This window comes from Prunus avium, chromosome 2, assembly GCF_965620075.1.
Source record: "Prunus avium chromosome 2, drPruAviu1.hap1.1, whole genome shotgun sequence".
Classification (NCBI taxonomy): domain Eukaryota; kingdom Viridiplantae; phylum Streptophyta; class Magnoliopsida; order Rosales; family Rosaceae; genus Prunus; species Prunus avium.
The window spans coordinates 31514765-31539246 of record NC_142285.1 but is presented as its reverse complement, the minus strand read 5'-3'; the positions used below and the strand labels follow the sequence as shown (position 1 = coordinate 31539246).

Genomic DNA, 24482 nt, shown 5'->3' with positions numbered 1-24482 from the left:
TTATACGCAAAAACAAAAAACTTTTCCATTTTTGATAAAATTAACCAAAAGTAAGTGGAAAATATTGATGATGTCCATGCCCATCCAAATTTCACATTTATGACCCATCAACTGAGACACCGACACGTACATGACACCTCAGCACACTTGATACTCATCCCGGTGAAGATAGAATTGCTGCTTCTGCTGGTGTTGCTCTTCGGGTTGCTGCTGCTGAGAAGCCTCTTTCTGGCGACGGAGCTCCAGAACCTTCCGGTGAGAGTTGGAGTGCTGAGTCAGCACGAACGTCGGGCTTGCCGCGGGTCGGTACTCGGGTACGAGCCGACCCGACTTGAATCGGACCCCACACGCGTTGCACAGCGTCTTGGGGCCCATTGGACCCGCCCGCCACTGCGGTGTCTTCTCTGAGGCGCAGTGCGCGCACCGGCGCGGCTTGGAGGGCGACGGAGAAGCTTCCGATGGCTCTCTCTTGGGCTTCGCCCGTGAGTCGCTGGGCTCGGGTGGGCCGCCCCATTTTGAGCGATTGGTGCGAACCCGGCTCGGAAACAAGGACGACGTGTCGTTTGGGAAGGACGCGGAGCCGAAGACGTTGGTGGTGGGGAAGTCGGTGAAGGAGTCGTCCACGAAGCGCGACAACCACTCCAAGTCCGCCACGTCATCACTCTAATTCAACCCAAAAATAAAAGAAACCCAAATTATAATAGAATTAAAGAAAACAAAATGGGAAAATTGAAGTGAAAAAGAGAAAGGGGAAAAGAAAATGTGGGCAATTACGGGTACACAGAGGTCGTTGGTGAAGTCGGTGGCGGCGGTGGGGTTGAAGACGGTGGAGCTGACGTGGAGATGCGAAGGTAGTGGCGGAGGGTGGAGGTCAATGGAGTCGGTGGAGGAAGTAGAGGAAGAGAAAAGGTCGTCGTTTGACAGGTCGAGAAGGTCGTCAATGGGAAAGTAGTCTTGCTGTTGTTGGGCTGAGGAAGCAGATGTTCCTCCTCCGTACACGTCCTCCATTATTGTTCTTTACCAATTTGCAGAGAGTCAGAGTAAAAAAGCTGAGTGATTTTAGAGAAATGGGTTTGTGGGTTCTCTCTGGCTCTCAGCTCTGTTCTTAGAGAGAGAGAGAGAGAGAGAGAGAGAGAAGAATGGGGGTTGATATATTGATGGAAGAGGGAGCAGAGGAACGTGCAGAGAGAGAGAGAGAGATGAGTGTTTTAAATTTGGGTTTTTTTTTCTCTTGTCTGAGCAGAGAGCAGGGCATTGCAGAGCACACTAGTGCTGCCCAGTACAACACACCAGTGCTTCTACAACCCCCCAAACCCCAGTATGGATAAATAAAAAGTTAATGGCTTTTGCTATTTTATTTATTTATTTATTTATGGTGATGATGATGCTAATATGGAAACAGCCAAGTGTATGGTGGGTTTCATGCAATCATGGACACGTGGCTACTCATGCAGCCTATGCATAACACCACCCATTTACAGTTGTACACAGCAGTAAGGCTGTAAGCTAGAGGGGTAATATATAGCTAGCATTTTCCATCTGTTGCCATAATTGCATTGCATGACCTGAATTGCAGTGCAAGTTGTGCCTTCTTAATAGAGGACATTATACATTTTAACGTCTGTTGGATGAGTTTAATTTTTTAGATTCGTGTAGTAAATACGCGAAATCATACTTATTCAACGGTGATTAACGTGGTGGTAATGCTCGTCACCAATTAAGAGCGTTGAGTCCATCAATTTATACTCGAAATAGTAACATTTGTTCCACAAGGAAGAAAGCTTCTCATAGTTTTCGAGCTGACTTGATTCTCAATTAATGTGAAAATGATAAGGTGGGTGGTAGCTTAAAAACACAAGTAATTGGATAAACAAGAAGTTAATAAGGGTAAGTCAATTTATTTATTCCAGCTCAGATTGAAGATACATGGGAATTCCCTCAAGTCAAACTGGACACTCGGTTCGAAGCTTATTCCAGTCCCTAAATTGATGCAAACTATCAATGATCAATATTGGTAACGCCAACAAAATAAGTAAATAATTGGTAAGCACAAAAAAATAAAATAATAAAGTGAGTTATTGGATGTAATCCCTCAGTTCATTGAGAGCATTTTTGTCCACCATTTTAATTTAAAGTGTATTCTTACCACCATTTACGTGTCCATATGCATAACCATGGTATCATAAATACAAAGTAAAAAAATTAACTATATTAAGAAGGTTTGTTGTGAGAATACACCCTGAATTAAAGTAGTGAGAAAAATATTTTCATTTTTATTTATTTATCAATCACTATTTGATACGTGTGTAAAACTTTTTTTGTTTCTTTATAATCTCAATAAATTTTGCACACTATAAAATCAAATTCTAACATATATATATGTGTCTAAGTTGGAAAAGTAATGGACTTGAAATTTAGAGATTTGAAATATATAGTTTCTCACGTGCAATTGCTTTTTTAAATAGATAGGTTATGAGATGACTTATTGTACAAGATGAAATTTGTCCTCAAGTGCTATTTTCGCAACGCTTTATATATATATTCTTTTTCTTTTTCAATGTACTATTTTAAGATAGAGGATTGGATTGGAGGCCAAGAAATACTAATTGAAGATGCATTTTCTGATGAGCCTGACCCCTGAGATGCTAAAATTAATAACTGCACATAATTAATTTTGAACATCTTTTCTTTTTTTTATATATATAATAATAAAAAGATGTGTTTTGAAAATTGAATAGGTGTTCTGTAAAAGCCTAGAAGGGTGAGAGAGAGAGAGAGAGATAGGTGGTGGTCGGGACAGAAGACATAAATGAGAAATGGACACCGCCGGGGTGGGGTGGCCTTTATAATGTGAAAGGAGGACTGGAAGGAAGAGCTTGAATTTAAAGGAAGAGAAGAGAAGACATGAAGAAAATTAGATTTTTTTTATATATATTTTAATTATCCCTCTCTGACGCCGCCCCACTACCTCCCTTTACTTCTAGTTTTACTTGACCATGGATATGGACATCCATGCCCACCACCGACAGCTATTCCCAGCTGTCAATATTGTTTCTTCTTATTTTATACTAGCTTTTCATTATAAATTTATCCATGTAAATATTATTCTATGGAGAATCTAACATGTTATGTTATTATATTGTAATGTGATAATTGAACTTAAGACTTAATATGTATGGTTAAATATTCTTAACCCTTGAATTCTTACTAGAAAATTAAGTTGTTATCGTACATTGCCGATTCGAATAATATATTTTAACAATAATCTACTTTAATAATTATCCAAACTATAAAGAAATGAACATCACTTTTACACAATAATTTGTTTTCAAAGTTTATTAGTATTTACATAAACGAGTGTTTGGAACACATATGCATGTGTCGTTTCTTAAATTTTAGAGAGACATGCCAACGGCCTATTACTAGCAACATTAATATTATCCCCAACTTAACTACCTATATAGCCCAATAAGTATAAAATTTTATCATAAAATATCTCGATACTATTAATAATAGAACCACTCATTATATATTGTAATTTATTTAATCAAATATCCTATATTGAAAAAAAGGATCTCTTGCATTAGTTAATGGAAGTCCCCCGAAACGCAACTATTGCTAGCATATTTTTCTTAACGGAACATCTACAATGTATCATAAATTGATGGATATCAACAACCAAGAGTGGCCCAGTGGTTTGTCTGCCATTTGGGTAAGACTCTGGGGTTCAGCTGGGTTTGCTCCCTAGTTCGAATTCCAGTAATTGCAACACCTGGTGGCCAACGGCAGACTCAGTTCCGTAAGTGGAGATTAATCGAGGTGCGCATAAACTGACCCGGACACCTCATGATAATTACCAAAAATAATAATAAATTGATGGATATCCAAATGCGAGAGACAATGAACACTCCCCTATATAAATATGCGGGATTTAATAAAAAGGATAGGCTTCATCTGCAAGCACGTGTTGGAAGCAGAAGGTGGCGGTGGTGGAGGCCCACCATTTTGATATTGGGGGTTGCATGGGAAAAACCAAAGATTTTGCACAAGAAAGAGTACCAAGCCGTACGGTGCGCCACTTGTTATGAGGAAAGTACGTCCCCCTTTTCCCCTCCCTTTTGTTTTGATTGATTCATAATCTGACGTGATTCTCTTGATACATCCAGCGGACCTATTAAGGCGCAAGCTGGATTTTCCTATGCGTAATCCTCATCCTCATGTGAAATGTTGTGTTACCTTAATTATGTTCGAGTGGCAACTAATTTAAGAGAAGGATTTTGACACCGTGCATTTGTGAGTGATTTATGATCGTTGATTCATTCTAGATTTTTTGACATATCCGCCATAATTATAGATGAATGTGACCCCATGCACATCAATCCATTGTATCAATGTTTGATATTCGTTTATAATTGATGATTATTGTAGATATGTATATGAATTTGACATCTGTATTGACCTTATTTTGATTCATTACTTTTCATGTGCTTAATATAAAAAGAATAAAAAAATAACGATATTACAATCTGTAATTCAATACTTTAAAAGTTATAAATTTGACCGATTATGAGAAAACAGTTAAATGTCATACCTTTTTCAATTAATCACTTCCCCTTTTTAAATAAGTTAAAATTTTATTAAGTTTCATGGATCTTGAGTCTCTGCATTTAAAGTCGGTGTATTTACCCGCATTTTGCTAAATCTAGAGCGTTGTAATAATCTAATCCCTTAGAACATAACACGTCATCAAGTTTTTTTCTTCTTCTCTAAAAAGACGTTAAGTTTAGAGCGTGTTTCTTTTCTCTTTTTTTTTTCTTCCACTTAATCTTCTTTTCTTTGGGGTTCAATGAAAAATTGCCCATGGTTGAGCGAATATTCAAATCCAAATGAAATGGAAAAATTCCAAAATTCCAAAATTCTTGAATAGGTAATTTATTTGGAGTAAAACTAAAGACAAATCCATTGGGGATGGAAAATTACTTTCCTGATCAAAGGAAAACAAGATTGTGAGGGGAAAGAGATGACGACAAAAAGTTCCTCTTGTGAAGCCAGAAAACACATAAAACACCGAAGAAAAGCAAAAAATTATTTTAACTTGGTTGGGTTTGAAGATTAATATAACCATGAACGGTTTTCCATTGAATCTCAAGAGGGCATCAGTCAAGAAGGGAGAAAGAAGGAGATGACCAAAACGCCAAAAAGAAAAAGAAAAAGAAACTTGTTGTAAACTAAGGAGACATGAACGCGAAGAAACAAAAAGAACTCCAATCTAACAGTTTTAGTTAACGTTTGTCATGTCTGTTTAGAGAATAAGAAAAAAACTGAATGATGTGCCATATTTTAAGTTGTTAGATTATTGTAATGACCTAGATTTAGCGAAATATGAATAAATACACCGTCCCTAAATACAGAGACTCGGGATCCAAGTTTTATATACATCAATAATTTACAATTACTCATGTGAATCACAGATAATTTTCCATGCAAATCATCATCCTTTCTTTCTGCTCCCTCTTTACCTTTTCGTATGAACCTTGATAATATCAACTATGCTCTATAATATTGGTAGGAAATTAAATTAGGATATAGCAAGCTTTTGGTACTCTTGGGTCTTGGCCTTAGCGAGAGAGATGTCTCGAATCACGTGACATACATGACAGGGAAAATGGTGATCCCGATATTTAACGCATTTTTCCCTTCTCAAAGTAACCCACCGCAGTGCATGCATGCTCATGTGCTCATTAATCCTGATTAATTAAAAAACAATTCAACTAATTATTTAATTAATGGCGTCAATTGATCCATCATCATATATTTCTGCCAATCCCCCGTATATATTCTCTGGACAAGTGATTCTGATTCTCTCATTTTTCAAATGAAATTACTTAATTAAGAAAATAATAATAATAATAATAATAATCAAGTTACCGAAAAAAGAGGAATATTAATTTGGGCTATGTCGGTGGATATGGGTTGTGGGCCAGGCTCGCATCACTTAATAATAAGTGAGATATCGGCTTTGGGCACGTGTTCTGCGTCCGTGATAGGAGACACTTCTCTGATAAGACGGCCCTTTTGCATGCAAAATTTGGACTTTGATCTTTTTCTGTGTTTCGTTTCTATTGGTTGTAAGACTTCAATATTCTTTATTTTTTTGAAGTTATAATTTCTGCAATGAGCTTAACAGGGTTCAAAAAAATTCAATTCTGAGAAGAATCCTCAAACTCCAACATTTTTGTGTGTGTATATAAATCTGTGTGTCAGTTTTTTTGTTTTGTTTTTTCATTTGAATGTCCGGACGTTATTATAGTGTGGATGTCATTATAAACATGAAAGAAAGCACAAACATGTAGTATAAAATATATGATGTTTGCACAGTAACAATATCTGGATGTCAGCATAGAAGAACAATCTAGAGAATAATGAGCATAATTTCCTCTTAACTTGGACATGTTATAGACTTGTCTTGTGTCACTTGGTCAACATAATGTGTTCACTTCTTTGTATTTAAGTCCGATCATTCTCATCTATATTTTCGACTATCGTTTATATCAAAAAAATAAGAACAAAAAACTTTGATATTGTGTTGGCATCAATTGCTAAAAGTTTATGTTAAAAAGATAACTAAATGAAGTTATGAAGGAGGTAATCTTGCCCAAAACCTCATAACAAAGAAGAAGCTATTAAATAGATTATCTAAATCTATTTGATTAGACAATAAAAAAAAGAGTGCTGCTAAACGAACCCTAAAATTAACTGAGTACACCCTACTATCAAACTATTTATTGAATTACTAATAATACCCTAATATAAAATGACCAAAAAAGATATATTGAATTATGAAACTCCGTCGTCGTCTCCTACACCGGACATAGCAACGCTTCCTTCATAACATCGTCTCCTCCACCGTCACACTAACACTGTCGTCGCATCCGCTTCTCCACCGTTACAGCAATGCCGTTGTCGTACCATTATACTGGTGTCGTGGTCGTCTGATATTGGTAAATCTCATTTTGATTTTGTTATCAAATGGGTTATACTATCTTGATTTGTTCTTCACTGCCCACAATGTTTCGTAACCTTCCTCTGGAAATTGGTTTTAATTTGTTCTTCAAAGGGAGCAGTTTCTGGGTTGTTTAATATTGATGATTTGAAGATATCCACGACCATGTGGGTATGTTGCAGACTTGCTACAAACATCGGAAATGCCTTTATAGCTTTTCTGGTTTAGATCCAAATAATATGTTGAGGGCCCATGAAAATTCCTTCATATAACTTGTGAAATCAAATAATAAGTTCAATGTTTGTGTCTGTAAATTCAATACATTTATAAATATAAACATAGGGCACAAATTCATGTAAAAAGAGAAATTTGATTTAGGACTGGTATTAAGGTGTTTTTTTGATAGAGTGTATAGGTGTATCATGGCTATTTTTGGTAGTTAAATATGGTGTACTTAGTTAATTTTATATTTTAATTAAAATATTAGGATGTACTTAAATCATAGGGTGTACTCAATTAATTTTAAAGTTCGTTTAGCAGCACTCTAAAAAAAATCATATTAATTCTTCTAATAGTCATGAAATGGTCGATAATTGAATTTTTTTTTTTTTTAAAAAAAGGCTCTTGAAATGGGGAACGCCACGTGACTTGGTGAGTCCGTACAATAACTAGCGAGGCATTGCAACGTATGGCTATGTAGAACTCACATGCCTTGGAGTTTATATTGTATTATAATACAAAAAAGATCACAAATTCACAATCATGATCCTCTGTGATCACATGAATTTCACAATCATGTTCTTCCGTCACTATCTTCTATGCTAAGGATAATATTTGTTATGAGAAAAGTAAGCTCCTTAACTAGTTTGAGAGAGAAAACTCCTAGCCCCACCCCAAAAGGAGTGGTGACTACCATGAGTTTGGTCCCATCTTCCTCTTTTTTGAACTTTTCTCTCAACATCCTCCCCTTCACATCCTCTTTTGCTCCCCCTTCCTGCATCGTCTTCCTCTCTATTTTGTTGATTCGTTTATGACATAATTCTATAACAGATTTATGAGGATTTATCCTTTTTGATGTATGTATTCTATTTGCCAAAGAGGAAAGTTGATTGGTGCAAATTTGTTATCTTTTAGTACTTGTTGGCACCAAAACTGAACATATAGAGATGAGTGCAACTTACAAGTGGTGAGGACGATCTAACAGATCGATTGAGTGATAGATGCAGATTCTTCTTGTCCTTGGATGCAGATCCTGAATAGAAGAGAGTTGAGGCTCGTGAGGTCTATGGAACCGGTGTGGAACCAGCCTAAGACCCTCCGATGCTAAAGTAAGTTTGTTTTCTAAGAGCCTTCGCTGTTGACAATATATTAGTATAAAAGTCAAGCTGAAAAGTCTTACCCCTGTATTGTAGTGAAGGGGCCTATTTATAGAGGGCATCTTGTATGCTCTTAGTACTTAATTTCGATGTGGGACTCGTGGGAGGGCCCTATGAGGTCGACACGAGTCTTTAGATATTTCAGGCGGGTGCTTCGAGGTTGATTCTGCAGAATCGGTAGGAGATACCGATTGTAGTCTATGTTGGGCCTGTAGCGACCTTTTGCCCACTTGAGACAATATCATCGGTAGCCGATGCTGATTGTTCGGAGCCTTGGGCGCTTGGGTAAGCTTCTAAGATCCACGTGTCGCTGTATGAACGGAGGGTCAGATATGGTACAAACAGTACTTGCGGACAATTGATTGGTTTTGTGACAATGAGGTTGCGATCCGACTGGTTAAGTTTCTTTATTTTTGGGATAAGTCTTATAAACTCTCTTTGGGTTTTCTCTTTTGTGAGAGCTTTCACATCTCATTTGTGAGAGTTTTTATTTGTATTGTTATGATGGTTTTTCCAAGCTTTATCTCTTTTTGATTGTTATGAGTTTGCAATCTTAGTTGGGATGTCTATACTAGAGTTGTGTGATTGTGAGTGGATGCACACCAGATTATCTTAATGTTGATTTTAGATTTCTTCGTAATTTTAATGGCTCTTTGTGATTAGTCGCTTATTTGACTGAATTATGAATGCAATCTCACAATTTCTCAACCAAAAAAAAAAAAAAAAACTAGTTTAATAAAGACCATTAGATCTTCTATTGAAATACCATTAGATATGCGACTATTCTTTTTCTATATTTCTATATTTACTAAAAATGAAAGTATACAACTTATAAGGAATTTATCGCATAATAAAGAGTAATGCTACACACACCAAGTTTATTCACCATCTCACCAAGTTTTTGTTCGTCCACTAATTTGTAATTATGTCATTTATATTCAAATCTCTAACATATCATTTGGTGGATAAACCATGCGAAAAAAACTTGGTGCTTCTAGTATTACTACTCCTAGAGTAGATTACTATACTCTTATGCTGAAAATAACAGTACAAATTTGTAAAGTCAGACTGATTTATGTTTTGTGTATTTCTCTGTGAATCAAAACCTCTATTTATAAGAAACAATGCTTATTCTCTTGTAGTCCAAATGGGTGTCTTGAGTTGTGTTAAGTGCTTCAGTTGAAGAATTCTCATTACTACATCACGATTCCTAAACTCATTTACGGATCGTATATATGAATTAAGCCAATTAGCCAGTACAGTGATCCCGCCTCCTTACACCCAAATTTGAGTCCTCCTGTAGATTAGATTTGATTGTATCAACAAAACAAAAAAAACCATTTCTGGGCCGGCCTGATCTGTATAATCCATCAACTCCATTCAGACTGGACCATGGAGGATTTCCCAATCTATCTGGGCCGGACCATACAAAATTAAAAAGATTTTAGCTTTCCTTAGAGTTTTGAAGCCCTCGTAAAAATTCGTCATTTTTTAAATAAGAATTCCTAATTATCTCCAACCTTTCAAGTTTCAACCGCCAATTATCCAGTTGACAAAAACTCAACTACCAGTACCAGCCATGAACTCGAAAGCTCAAAACTTCAACACCATTCCCTCTCTTACAAAAACCCCAAATTCAAATGGCCACGTGTCTCCCGTTCGGCACCATCCCATTCAAACCCCACTCCCCCCGCCCCGCTAAGATTACCTGCTCCTCCACGGCAGCCCAATCACAGCTCGCCAAGCAGCACCTCCTCAGCCTCATCTCCGATCAGGACCGAGGCCTCAAGACCCAGAACAACCCCGCAAAGCTCACCTCAATCGTCAGCGCCATCGACGACTTGGGTGCTCTGGGAAAAGATAGTATCACCACCGGCGGGTCGCTGTCGGCCACTTGGCGGCTGCTTTGGACGACAGAGAAGGAGCAGCTCTTCATCATCCAGAACGCTTCCTTGTTCGGCACGCGAACCGGCGACGTTTTGCAGGTCATTGATGTTGGGAAAAGGGTTCTCAACAATGTCATCACTTTTCCTCCAGATGGGGTCTTCTTCGTCCGCTCTGATATCGCCGTCGCTTCAAAGCAGAGAGTCAATTTTAAGTATGCATTGGTATTTCGTACTAGTATGAACCAAAAAATAATTAAAAAAAATTGAAACTTTGGGAATTTTTCTTTTTCTCTGTATTAATTTTTATGTTTTGGTGTTGCTTTGTAATTAGTGATGTTGGGTTGTGCTAGATTTACAAGTGCGGTTCTACGAGGGAAGAATTGGGAGATTCCATTGCCACCGTTTGGGCAGGGTTGGTGAGTTCTTTTGCTTTATTTTGATATTAACAAATACCCAAGAGATAGCTGGTTTTGTTTGTGTAGTTAGAACTTAGAAATGTTAAAATTCACTTAGCTCCAGCCATTTGTCCCTTTCCATGGCAAGGGGGGCTAGGGCAGCCACTATTCACATGAATAGTGGTTGCCTTTGCAAATAGCATTGTGTGTTTCCACCCGTTGCCATGGCAAAGGGCAATTACTATTCATTTTTTTTGTTTTTTTTACAAATTTTTTTACCTCAATAATTAATTTGGATAATATTTTCGGATAAGATTTTCGGGTTCCTACGTGCACTGGCGGACCCAGAAATTTTTTAGCTGAGGTGCAATATTAACTAAGTATGAAAAATGATTTTTCGGAATAATCATTTTCTCAAGATAATTTTTGGCGGCTTTTGTTCCTTACACATCAAATAAGAAAACTTGATTTTATGGGATTTTAGTATGAAATATATATTGACTTAATGAGCCATCATTTTTTGCCTAAATCGTATTTTCCACTAAAACTGATTTTTCATATTTTGATTTGGTGGGAATTTGATTTTTTAGTATTTTTATTTGAATCCAAATGGGGGATACTTCCTTATTTACATTGTAAACTTAAGTAAATGGAGTAATATAAAAATAAATAAAAGTAAAAGGACAAAGACATTTACTTAAATGTTGAAAATGAAAATAAGGTCTTGAAAGACATTTACTCATAATATTTTGGTATTTTTTTAAAACAAAATTCAATTTTTTTTCATAATTTTATTACCAAAAAAATGACAGCCATTGGATTGGAGGAGGAGAAGCATATCGGAGCGCCAAGGCCTTGACACTTGTCTTCTATAGGCTGGAGCTTGCGCTGACGTCACGCTGACGTCGTCAGCCCCTCGGGCGAAACTGGCCTTCGGGCCAGCCCCCCCCACAAATAGATAGGCCATAGTCCATAGAGGTGGGATAACTTTCTACCTTTCTATCCCTCACTTTCCATGATTTAAACCCAACTCCTCAATAAAGGGGAACGTAATCACTTAGAGCACCTCCACCCCAAAGGGCAAGGGCAAGGCAAGGTTTGACACTATTCATGTGAATAGTGGTAGCCAGTGGCGGACCTGTGCAGGCGCAAGGAGGTGCACCTGCACCTCCGGTTGCCGGAAAACTCCATAAAAGCTGCTGAAGTTGCACCTCTGCTCATGCACGGAAGCTGTTCGATGAAATGCGCAAGTGAATTGCACTGCTCTTGAATGAAATGATGGAGGATGGGGTGGAGCCCAACTCATTTACTTACTCATCTGCTTTGAAAGCATGCGCCCAGCTGGAAACCGTTCTGCACGGGAAATTCCGTCTGCAAATAAAAGTCCTGCCATGTCTAATGTTTTTGTGGGTAGCGTTTTGATTTCTATTATGCAAAATGTGGCTATGTAACGGAGGCATTTCAAGTTTTTGACAGCATGCCAGAACGGAATTTGGTTTCTTGGAAGGCTATGATAGTGGGTTGTGCAAAGAATGGTCTCTGCCAGGAGGCTATGAAGCTCATGTATCTGATGTGAACAGAGGGTTTTGAGGTGGATGATTACATCCTTGCCACTGTTCGTTTTGAACCAGGGTTTAAAAAAATTAAGATAAAAAAAAGGGGAAACTGCTGGGCCATTCGTGGGCTTCTAAAGGGCTTTTATAATTCTTACCTAATTGGATTTTAATTGGAACTTCTCTTTTTTCAATTAGGTTTTGGGAATTTCTTGTTTAAGTGGGATTGGGAATTCTCTTGATAAAAAACCAATTTAACATCACCCAAAGTGTGTGTGCATCACAAGAGTCCTGCATTTTTTCTCCTTCTTGAGTCCCTTTTTTTTTTGTTTTTTGTTTTTTTTGAGCTTTTAGCTTTTAAGAATTGCACCTCCGCTGAAAAATTCATAGGTCCGCCGCTGGTGGCAGCCTTCCTTTTTCGGTTCCACCTCAAAGGGCAAGGGCAAATACTATTCACTTTAATTTATTTTCTATTTTTTATACTTAAACCATTAATTTTGGTGTGGGAAGTGAAGAATATGACTAGGTATTTATTTATAATAAAAAATTCTGAAATTTTTGGTTTTTTATTTATTTTGTTTTTTCCGTTTCTGACTTCATCAATGACATCAGTAAACCCATGCAACAGCCCAAGCAAGGTTTGCCTTTGGGCCTACCCAAGCTTGTGGAGCCCACCAACTGCCCGGTCTTGCTGTTGTGCGCTGGAGCCAATTGTTGGGCTTAGGCCCCCTCCTGCCCAGGCAAAAGAGGAGCGCTGGAGGTGCTCTTGCAAGTGCTAATGATTGGAAATCTTTAGGGTCCGTCTACTAACGTTTTCGAAGAATGTTTTCTGAGAATATTTTCAAAGAATGAAAACAAGAAAACGAATTTGCATTTTCAGGAAATGAAAATGCGTCTGGTAGATTAATTAGAAAACATTTTCAGAAAACAAAAACAATGAAAACGTGCATGGTAGTACAATTTGAAATAATAATATGTGAGTTATTTTTATGAAAACATTTTCCACGAGAATGAAAACAACTTTTTTCTGTTTTCTACAAGTACACATGAACTTTATGAAAACATTCTCAGTGTTTTCTGTTTTTGGGCCACCGAACGTGTTTTTGCCTCATTTTTGTTCTCTAAAAATGAAAACAACCTCTTAAAACGTTACCGAACGGGCCCTTAGGATTCTTCCTGCCAACAATAGGTTATTCTTATCACTACTCGCCTCCCGGCAAAATTTCTATTTATGAAAGCTGCTTTTCCTTTAAATTTGTTGACAATGTCTGAACTGAATTCCCAGAAGTTTCTTGGTTCGCTTGGAATGAGCACTCTTTAATTTTCTCTAATTTTTCAGTGGTTTTGAGGTGCAGCATTGAACTGCTTTGAAAAGAGAGGCTTACTCTGTAAATTGGGATTTAACTACAAAAGGAGCATGCTTGTCCATCTTGCTTATTATATAGGAAGTTAGCTTGCTTATTATCTGAGCGTGCCATGTGCTTGAAACCGGCCTCAAATATCAGATGAATATAAACTAACTTGAGCCCTGCCCTATTTGTTTCAGGCCTATTGCTTGATATCAAAATCAAATGTTGGCTTGTAGAAGCACTTTCAAATACTATTTGTTAAAGATCGTCAATAATTTCTTTAGGTCGTTGGTTTAAGTAGCATGACTAATTTTGGAATTCAGCTTATTGTCCGGCAGAGAGTTGCTGAACTTTGTTTTTTTTTTTTTTTTTTTCAAGACCATGGATTGTAGGGAAATAACTTTATTCATAATTGTTCAGGCTGGATTTTCTCTCACAAGGCAGTAATATATCTTCCCCTAATAGATGATATCTTGTTGATTGGCTTGTGCACCTGGTTTCTTCCAGAATATTCATCATTTCTCTTTCTCCTGCAAGAAAACTGCTGATTCAACTTTTTAGTTGTTTATCTTTCAGAACTAGAAATGAGAAAACTTTGCAGTCTGCCTTATTTCTATATCTTCTATTTACCCTTGAAAGACAGAAATGCAACACCTGTGATAGGAAATATTATCTGCCGGAACAACAGGAATACAGCTTGACATGTACAGTTTTGAGGCTTCACTACTAATGTCCTCATTGGTCCAACCTGTTACATTTTAGGTTTGACACTGTGTACCTTGATGATGAGATTCGAGTTGTGAAGGATATCAGAGGAGACTATTTGGTCGTGGACCGCGCTCCCTATGCTTGGAAAGAATGAAGAAGAAAATGTTTGCTACTGACTTCGTTGTTGCTATTGGTGCGACATAATGTGAGTTCACTTATTCAAAAGCCATTTATTTGATTAAACTACCTAGTAGTGTTGTTCTTTATCTGAATGTTACTACTCTCTCATAATATTCCAGATCTGATCTGTTTGCATAACTTTGGTTTGTTATCCCTAAGAAAACTAGATGATTCTGTACCTTTGTTAAATTTGCATATGATATTTCATCAATCCACAATCCTGTCAATTCCCCCATTTTTGATAAGTCTGGATAGGCTGTTAACCATTCCATTTTCTGTGAATTTTCCTGTCTCATGCCTATATTTTGTAAAATTATGGGATCATAATTTCTGAAAAGCCAAAGTTAGGTACTATCTAGTAAGATTGGAAATGACACGAGTACCACAACAGATTTGGAACTTCGAAGAAAACAACTGTTTCAAGAAGTCAAAATGATGAATTCCAGACCTTTCCACCTGCTATTTGTTTTACATTTATCCCATACTACTTGAGGTTGGCTACATGAATTTATTCTGTCATTCAACTCTAGTTCTCGAAATGTTGTATAAACCATCTTATCGGTTGAGTAATATCAAATCCCTTGATACCCATTGAACCAAATAGTCCTGCAATCATTTCCATGGTTGCACATCGTCAAATCCAACTAGGTCAACTTTCCCACATTAAGGGTACTTTTAACTTCATACAAAGACATTAATTTCCCATTTATTTGATTGATGAGAAACACAATCATAGAATATTTTATTAATCCTGTAAAAAATGGTATAAATTACAATTTACAGAGGACAACTGTCCCTCCAATCTGAAAAAATAGCGCAAGGAAAGAATGGAATGTCCCTAAATATCTCTCTCACTTCGTTTTGCTCATGGTGTTGGTTGAAAATCATATAGCTTGTTCGAGACCGGCATTCTCTACACATTGTCTAGGATTTTACTCATGGTGTTATTAGATCATTTTCCCTCTCCTTCCTCCTCTTTGATTTATTCATAAGTCTTTGAAATAATGCATCTGCTATTTACCATGAACAGACTGATGAGACTTGTTGAATGTGGAGCCTGAGATAATCTTGTTTAAAATCCCACCTCAAAAGCCACTTCCTCACCCAATAAAATAAAGAGAAGACTCTAGAGATGATGCAACCGCAGGCAAGAGCAAAAGGGGATATGAGGGATACGGGGAGGAAGGAGATGATCAGCAAAGCAATATAAAAAAGTGGAGATCACAATTCTATGATTACGCACTAATAGGCGTGCCTGCAAATATTGTCTCCCATGGCTTTGGATCATCACTCATTCACTTATATATATATATATATATATTATGTGGCTTGGGATTCAGCAAATCTTGTCTATGATTTCCCATTTCTCCTTTTTCAAAATTGTACTTGGTAAGGTGCTGTGATTTACAACACAACAGCAACGTGGATGAATCTTTTTGGCTTAGCTTTAGCGAAAAAGTATCCTAATAAGAGCTTGATTAAAAAGAAAAAGGAAAAAGACTATCAGGGGCACAGAGATGGGATAAAAGTCCCCAACTGTACAATTTCGTTTTCTGTTTTTGCAGAAGTGTGAATTTGATTTACACAGATGAGTTCTGCTACCAATTTATCTGTATTGTTTGTGCTTTTTCATCTGGATATGGATAGATTGGTTGTTGGGAATTCTTGCAACGACAAGTGGTACACAAAATCTGGGCCGTACCCTAGCCGACCTGAACCAAATCCAGTGAGCCCCGCGATTGGGTCGGTTGTGAAACACATTTAATATGGCTCACGGGTTAATAACTTTAGTTAGTTGAAGGATACTTTTGTACTCTTGTAAGAGCACTTCCACCTTATTGTGTCATGACATGACAAAGGGCAAGGATAAGTAAGGGCAAATACTATTCACTTGAATCGTGACTGTCTTAGCTATTTTTTATGCATTCTCATCCATTGCCATGACAACCTCAATGACAACCATTATTTACATGAGGTATGAGGAGAGAAACTTGTTTGGATTTTGGTGTGGGAAGTGAGAAGAACATGGCTAGATATTTATAGAATTTTTTTTTGTGATTTTTTTGGTAATTTTTTTTTAATTTTTTTGTAATTAAAATTAGTCGTTGATGTTAGCATGACGTCAACTTGCCTAAAAAAGTCTTGTTTTCGAGCTTGCCTAGTTTCATGGGCCTACTTCTTGCCATGGCAACTTGTCTTTTGTGGAGGTTGTTTTTGGAGCCTAGGCCCCTTTTTGCCATGACAAAAGGGGAGGGGTGGAAGTACTCTAAGGTGAACTTCGCATTGTATTTTAATGATTCGAGTGATTTTATTTTTTACGTCTTCATTCATAGATTATCTGGAAAACATTAGACAAATTGGAAGCCATTAAGACTTCTAATTTTGACTAACAAAATAGACAAATCATTTAAGAAAACACTAAAATGACAACCATTTAATTCAGTGGTCAAATGATTTCGAATACAAGCGGTTATTTTTTTGCATAGCTGATTTTTGAAAAAAATACCCAAAAAATAGATTGTTTGTTTCATTGACTTATAATGCGTAGCAGGCCTCACAAGGATTATTAGATCCCAAATACATAAATTTACAAAGTCATTAGTTAATTTTCATATTAGTATCAAGGAGGCGACTCAAGTAGCACGCTTAAGAAAATTCTAATCAAAGGTGGATTTGCAAGGGACCATGTCACTCTTGAAATGGATGGTTAGCTTAATTTGGATCTATGAATGAAGACTTGAAAAATAGATGGTTCAGATTGTTGAAATAAAATTCGCAGTGGACCACACAAGGCGTATGTCTATTTAAGGGATCCATCAAGATAAGGAGATTGATATACATAAAGTTTCAATTGATGGATCTTTCAAATACGTTTATTGGGGCATTCTTGTGGGCTCACTCGCATTGTATTTCGATGATTTAAACCATGTATCTTTCATGTATGCCTCCAAATATCATCTCCTTGATATGTTTAATGGTTCTCATTGTTAAGATTTCAGAGGGACGAACCCTTGGCCCGCCACTAGCAACATATGAGACTTTCTATTTTGTTAAGTTTCCAATGTGAGACTCTGCATATTCTTCAACACTTCTCCTAATGTGGGATCACTTTTTAGTGGGCTACACGTGCAATCAATTCCACATCAATCACCCTTTTTTTTTTAATGATGTAGGACTCTGTGTATTCTTCAACACTCATTTTAGTGTTTTCTTGAAGTATCATATTCGTTTACTTTATTGTTCACAACTGTTAAACAAAGTAGGGCGAATATTCAATTATGCTCTGATATGCTCATATCTTTATTCTTCTTCAATATTGAGGTATTTATAAATAAGTACAACCCTAAATAAAATAGGAAATAAATCCAAACTACAATAGGAAATAAATCTCTATTACAATAGGACTAAATAATAATTGGTAAGTAACCAACATTCTCACTAAATAAGAAACCAAAATCCTAACTAAGTGACGACTCGCCAACACTCCCCCTCAAGTTGGGGCAAAGATGTTTCGCATGCCCAACTTGACAATCGAGTCATAGAACACCATGCTTGACATTGACCAATCGAACAATTATAAAGAAGGCCTTGTCATAAACCATGAGTGAAACAACTGACAAACCAAATCAAAGTTTGCAGCATAAACACAAGAGCAAACCCTAACAAATATGGCACATAGCAGAACGCATAAAAGCATAACATAGAAACCTTGAGAACATGACAATAGGTAAGGCAGAACACAGAAACTCTGTAAGCACGGTAATAGATAAGGCAATACACAGTAACCCTGTGAGCATGGCAGTAGGTAAGACAGAACACAGAAACCTTGTGAGCACAGAAACACTGCGAGCACAGCCGTAGATATCGCAGAACACATAAAAGCAAGGCATTACGTAAGGCGGAACATAGAAACCCCGTGACCACGGCAGTAGGTAAGTCAGAACCAAAAGTAAGTGAAGAAATAAAGGCATCAACATTAAGCATGGTCATGGATGGCGGGGTGGCAGTAGTGGCGGTAATAGCAAGGTAGGCAGCAACGGCGGCAATAGCAAGGTAGGCTGCAGCTACGGTAGCAAGGTAGACAACGGTGGCAAGCTAGAATTATAGGCAAGGTGTATAGTGCAGCGGAAATAGGTAGTGTTTAGAGTTAGGGTTTTTTATGTTGTAAAGATGGATCAAAACACAGCAACATGGCATCGCCAATGGCCATAGCAACGGAAAGCTTAGCAATCAAAGGCGGTAGCAGCGGCCACGGCAACGGCAACGGCCACAGAAACGGTAGCTGAAAATGATGACAAATTCTTCCATATCAACTTTAGCTAATTCACGCACACACAATTTCTCTTCAATCATTATCTCCCCCTGAAGAAAAGGAGTTGTCGGAGTCAAGAAAGAGGCAATATCTCCATGGGAAAGAGAAACATATCTTTTTCACTCCCCCTCCTCCCTTGAAGAGGAGGGGAGAAGATCACTTAAATTGCAAGGAGAACACAAGCACATGTCACAAGAAAACCTGGGCTCTTATATTATGTTAAATTTTAGAGAGACGGGTCAGCGGCCCACTACTAGCGACACCGATATTATCCACAACTTAACCACCTACAAAGCCCAATAGATGGTTGGGTTTTATCACAAAAGGAATTGGTAATATTAGTAGTGGAATCATTCATTATATGTTATATTTTATTTTGTTAAGTTTCTGATATGAGACTTTATTTATATAACAACAACTAGATGTCTTAATGGTTTTCAATGTGTATAATTTTTTATTTGGATGATTTATGAATGAAGACTTGAAAAACAGACGATTCAGATTATTGAAGTAAAATTCATACTAGACCTCACAAAGTATCCATTATTTGAGGAATCTCCTAATAGAAAAGGACTATATTGATATATTATGTAGGCGTCAATTGCAATGACGACTATTTATCTCTATTTTTAAATTCTTTAAAGTGGAAGAGCCATTCTGAAAATGAGGTTTTAGACTATTTAACCTAATTATAACCTTATTTTATTAGTGAGTTGAAGCTTTCAAATCTCAAAACAGCAATTATAAAGTGAGGATAAAAGAAATCGAAAATTGTCAACAAAAACGGATCTTCTTTAAGTGGATTTTCACTTATGATTTTCTTATGTGATGTCTTTTCACTTCATTTTCATTCTAGTGATGGATGCATAAAGTATTCATTTCATATTTTTAAATCCAACAATGAAATAAAGGTTTTTTTTTTTCCTGCCAGCAAGATGATGGTTTTTTTTTTGGGTGTAAACTATGATTATCTTTTCTTGTGTGATTGACTTGAGGACTAATCTCACATAATCGGAAAATCATATCACCACATCTAATAAGTAGCAATTCCTCATGCTCTTGGTTTGGGGTGCCTAAAGTTTTCTCAAATGGGAATTCAGTAATTAAGATGTTCAATTTGTTGGATGGTAAAAAATTTCAAATTGACAATTAAAACCTAATCACCCCAACTTACATGTGAAGAAAAATGTCCGATTTTTTATTTTTCTCATCACGTGACATAAAGAAAGGTTGTACACAATAGTGATACATAAGTTTGTCTCTTGCATATTTCAATACAGTCATAAGAATCTTTCAAATAATTTCAAATTCAAGTGATTTTTCAAATGCAACAACAACTAGATGATCATAAGAATCTTTCAAATGCATATTTCAATAGAGTCATAAAAATACTCAAATAATAAGAAAACGAGTTCGAATAGTGTAGTGTTAATCGCATACACACAATAATTTCTCTAATTTATCTCAACATTAGAATGCATGAGCAGATCATGTACACGTGGGCGGTTGAGATCGTATGTGGGCACTTAAGAATGTCTGCACAATCAGAGCGTAGAATTGCCCTAGTATGAAAAGAAAAGTGTGGTGCAAATCTTAGGCGGTCCCAATGAATGTGATTCATGGGCTCTGGTCGTCAGCAATGGAATTAAAAGTGGTGCTGCCAAATTGTCTTTCTTTTGGGAAACACTTGAGTGTGGCTGTTGACGTACTCCAAGCTGTTGCCCTTTTGTTTTGCCATTGCCACCCCTCTCTGGGACTATTTTGATAAAATTGAAAATATGCAGACAATATAAAAGCATTGGTATTGAGTATAGTGTGACAATGTAAAAGACATATCGAAATTACCATATAAGATCACTTGAAAATACTAGTGTGGCATTTGGCCTCTGTTAAAAATTATCATCACAGTTCAAATTTCACGAACGACAGACGAGTTTTAGAATCAGTATTCTTAATTATGTTGCATATAATACTAAGTAATCATACCGACTGACATGCATCTCCTCTCCTTCAGCTAGATGTATGTAACTCTCATGATCACTAGTAGCTAGCTCGCTCGGATCATGTAACCGTGGAAGTAACGTTTTGTGCAACATGATGATGACTTGAATTGCCACATGCAGGGAGGAGGCTAGCAGCTGGGCTTGGGTCGATCCATCTTTCAATGATTTGATGATAACATAACTTACTTGGCATATGTATAGCCACATTTTAAATACTTTTGAGTACACCCCAAAATAGGTACACTCTTACAAATGTTCTTATATTTTTATATATGGCCCTGGTCCCCAGAGATAAAAACACTAGCTTGCCCTATGGCAACATGAATGCATGCATGTGCATGCATATATCTATGAATTCGTTGATATAGCATATGCATGCAATATGCATATCTAGTAATCATGCATGTATGTGACGTGTCTAACATAAGAATTTAATCCATGATGATTAAGAACTGCTGATATACAAAAGGAGACGTGGCACCCTCTCCACCTGGGGAATGGAGGATAGCCTTACACATACCATATACGAGTGATGAAAATGCGATCACGTAATGTTATTAGTTCACGTGTTAAAATTCATATCCGATAAAATTAAAGTATAACACTAATACATAAGTATACATTTACAACCACAGGAATTCCTCATTTGCCTGGCTGGATAGCTTTTTCTCGATTGTGATTGTGATGGGCGGTTTGTTCGACTCAATCTTTTGGTTTACATATGTCCCCTCCCACCCAACCATCTAATTACCTCGTACAATACTGTTACTCCATCACTTGATTATCTTTTACTGTTGTTGATAACGGTGATGATAATTTATTTTTATTTTTTTCATATAGATTAGGCTTAATTTTCTCATCATATAATTGATTTGATGATTGCTTTTAGATATGATGACAAAGTAGCTAAATATTTTGAAGAGTAATTATGGGCTAGTTAGTTAAGAATGATGGCTAAGTTAGTTTTGTGTCGTTGTTTGTGATAGTTGATTCAGAATTTAGAGATTAATATCAAATTAAATTTCCTAACCCCACAAGGGATTAGGGGAGGTAGCTTTGCCAACCCACCTATCACCTCCTTCACGATCATCACCATCACCATCCATCAGCCCCACTGCTAGAGTTTTTGTTTTTAATTTTTTTTTTTTAATGACAGTTGATGATGATTAGCTCCTTCTGCCGACCTTTCTAATTGATTTTATAACTAATTTATTCATCAACGTGCGTGTTAGGACAATAACAAATGAAGAAATGTCATAAGAAACGCTAGTCCATAAGATTAATGTTGGCTGAGCGGATCTGAAATGCGATTTTGGATTTATTTAACTTTAATTTGGTGGTGTTTAGTCATTGAAAGCAACTCCAATAGCTCGATTAAGGAGAAATTCCTTTAATCAAACCGTCAAAAATTCTTGATCTATGCTAAGAGAGAGAAAGCAAGTGGCTTCAAAGTAGAACAATGTTAATTATCAAAACACCCTTTACATTTAAATTAATTAACTAAATCATTTCATGAAATCACGGCATGATTGCTATTTACGGCGATATTTGCAATGCGAGAGAAAATAAGAAATGATTTACAGACGACTAAAAGAGAGATGGAGAGAAAAGAGAAATACAACGGTTCCAAGAGAAGCGAGAAAAGAGGAAGAAATTAAGGTTATTGGCGGGTTGATTCAATGTTGGGAGAATAGTATGATAAGGTTAAAGCCCATTTAATAGCATCAATACACGTAGAAACAATGAGTTTTGAAGAAAAATAGCCGGTTTAATACGGTTTAACACTAATTTTAAAACAAACAAAAAACCCGAACAAAATCAAGTTAATCGGTCTAATTAACCAACTTCCTCGATTTACAGTTTGAAATGGCAAACCCTAGTTTCTTTATCTTCTCCTATGTAGTCATGTCTCACCCAACATACAAAAAAACAAAACAAACTCAAGCTAATGGGTCTAATTTGGCCAACTTCCTCGATTTATAGTTTGAAATACCAAACCCTAGTTTCTTGATCCGCTTCCATGCAGTCATGTCTTACCCAACATAGGGAAAAGAGTGAGGTGAGATGCGGAGAAGATATTTTCCCCCAACACGCACACCCAAAAAACCAAAAAAAAAAAAAAAAACTTTAATTTCTGAAAAGAGGATAAGTAAGAATAAAATGGGTATTTAAAAATAAAAAAGTAGAAGAAAAAGGGCAACAATAAGTGACAAAAGAATCCCCATAAAAAATTACATTTTCTTCTGAAAAGGGCAAATAGGCACCAGTAATTGGAGGCTGAAACCGGTACTCGGATGCCAATAAATAAATTCGAAATAAAAGCGGACCAAAAGTGAAACCTGGGCCCACTTTGTGCTTATCAGCGACTTGGGGGAGGTACAATTTTATAATATCACACATGAGTTGCACATTGAAACCGATCTCTGGCCGTTGGATTGATCTGCTTACGCTCTCTCTTTGGTAGCTTTCAGTCCTTGTTGGACCGTCATGATCACGGTACTGTTTCGTATATTTATACCCCTCGAAGCACTGTAGCAAAATCGCAGGTTCGCTTTATTTTTAGTGGTGTGGTGTGGGCTTTGTCTAAAGGTAGAAAAAGCAATACTGTACGTGGAATTCTTAATATTCCTAAACTATCCACTACAAATAGGTTATTGACGGACATATCCATACCTTTATAAGTTGACTGAACTATTAATTTACCCAATGAAATGTTGACCATACTATTTGCTTTTTACCCTTTTACCACACTGCAATGCTTGGAACTTGCCAACCATGCTTCTCCAAAAGCGCGTGAAATTTCTCCCCACTTGTTTTTGCCAACTTTCACATTTTGGATTTACTGTATAAAGTGAGAAGGTCAAGGTTTGGTGTAACTTTTAGAAATATCTAGAAATTAATGCACACTTCTTTCGCCCAAAAGAAAAAAATGATACGAGCGATATTAGAGGAGGGGATTAAACCTAAAACTTTGAATATAAGAATAAATGATCTTAACCTCTTATAAATATGATAAAATAATAAAATAATATAATATTATGCATTACGTATATGTTAATTTCCCACTCACTAATTATATAAATTTTAAAAGATATTGCAAATTCAAATTCCTCATCTCTGTTAGTAAGAAAATTAAGTTTGTTTTGCAACTTGCAAATATAACTTTGGAGGTAGGCAAAGGGTAAGCATTGAGGTTTAGTTTGATGGCATGAAGCTTAATTGGTACTTAGTATAGTCCATCAATTTAAAATTTGATGAGGTGGGATGGTTCTACACCGGCTCACATAACTAGTGAACGAATTATCTTATTATACACTATAAAACATGTATAATCTTAGAATGTAAGCATCTAAATGTGTCAATATGATTCAAAACGTTCTCCTGTAAGAAACAATATAACACATTAACTTGCAAATATCTACATTTGAATATATAGTGTGGAATTATAATTAAGATGATGCATTACATGTTGTTTATTCATAACAAATCTATTTAAAGTGGAGTATCTTGTTCGTAGAGAAATTTAAATTTAATTATAACCTAAAATTCCGGATGCGTTCTCCATCGTGCATTTGAGTATTGATGAAGGAATGCTTCATGCGCCTATATTCAAGGCAGCCAACAAGAAGTTGTTCTTTTCCCCCATTTGTTTCAATATAAAAAATGTAGACAGCAACCACATCAAAGATGTAAAGTGCAAGTAATTAATATCAATAG

At 36.6% G+C, this 24482-nt stretch overlaps 2 protein-coding genes across 3 annotated transcripts; one reads left to right on the top strand and one right to left on the bottom strand.

The window, feature by feature from the left end:
* On the bottom strand, positions 1 to 1328 carry LOC110749017 (GATA transcription factor 4-like). The gene is made up of 2 exons (XM_021949016.2): positions 775 to 1328; positions 1 to 663 (listed from the first exon to the last, which is right to left on the bottom strand). Exons 1-2 carry the CDS (start codon positions 1006 to 1008, stop codon positions 139 to 141), a joined length of 759 nt encoding a protein of 252 aa, XP_021804708.1. The 5' UTR covers positions 1009 to 1328; the 3' UTR covers positions 1 to 138.
* Positions 1329 to 9905: 8577 nt separating this feature from the next.
* LOC110749018 (Plastid-lipid associated protein PAP / fibrillin family protein) lies at positions 9906 to 16206 on the top strand. 2 transcript variants are annotated; one of them, XM_021949017.2, is made up of 4 exons: positions 9908 to 10477; positions 10616 to 10681; positions 14325 to 14475; positions 15481 to 16206. In XM_021949017.2, exons 1-3 carry the CDS (start codon positions 10020 to 10022, stop codon positions 14422 to 14424), a joined length of 624 nt encoding a protein of 207 aa, XP_021804709.1. In that variant the 5' UTR covers positions 9908 to 10019; the 3' UTR covers positions 14425 to 14475; positions 15481 to 16206. The 2 variants fall into 2 exon arrangements, with proteins under 2 accessions (XP_021804710.1, XP_021804709.1); XM_021949018.2 differs by lacking the exons at positions 14325 to 14475; positions 15481 to 16206 and adding an exon at positions 11473 to 12273 and having other exon boundaries at positions 9906 to 10477.
* Positions 16207 to 24482: the final 8276 nt, after the last annotated feature.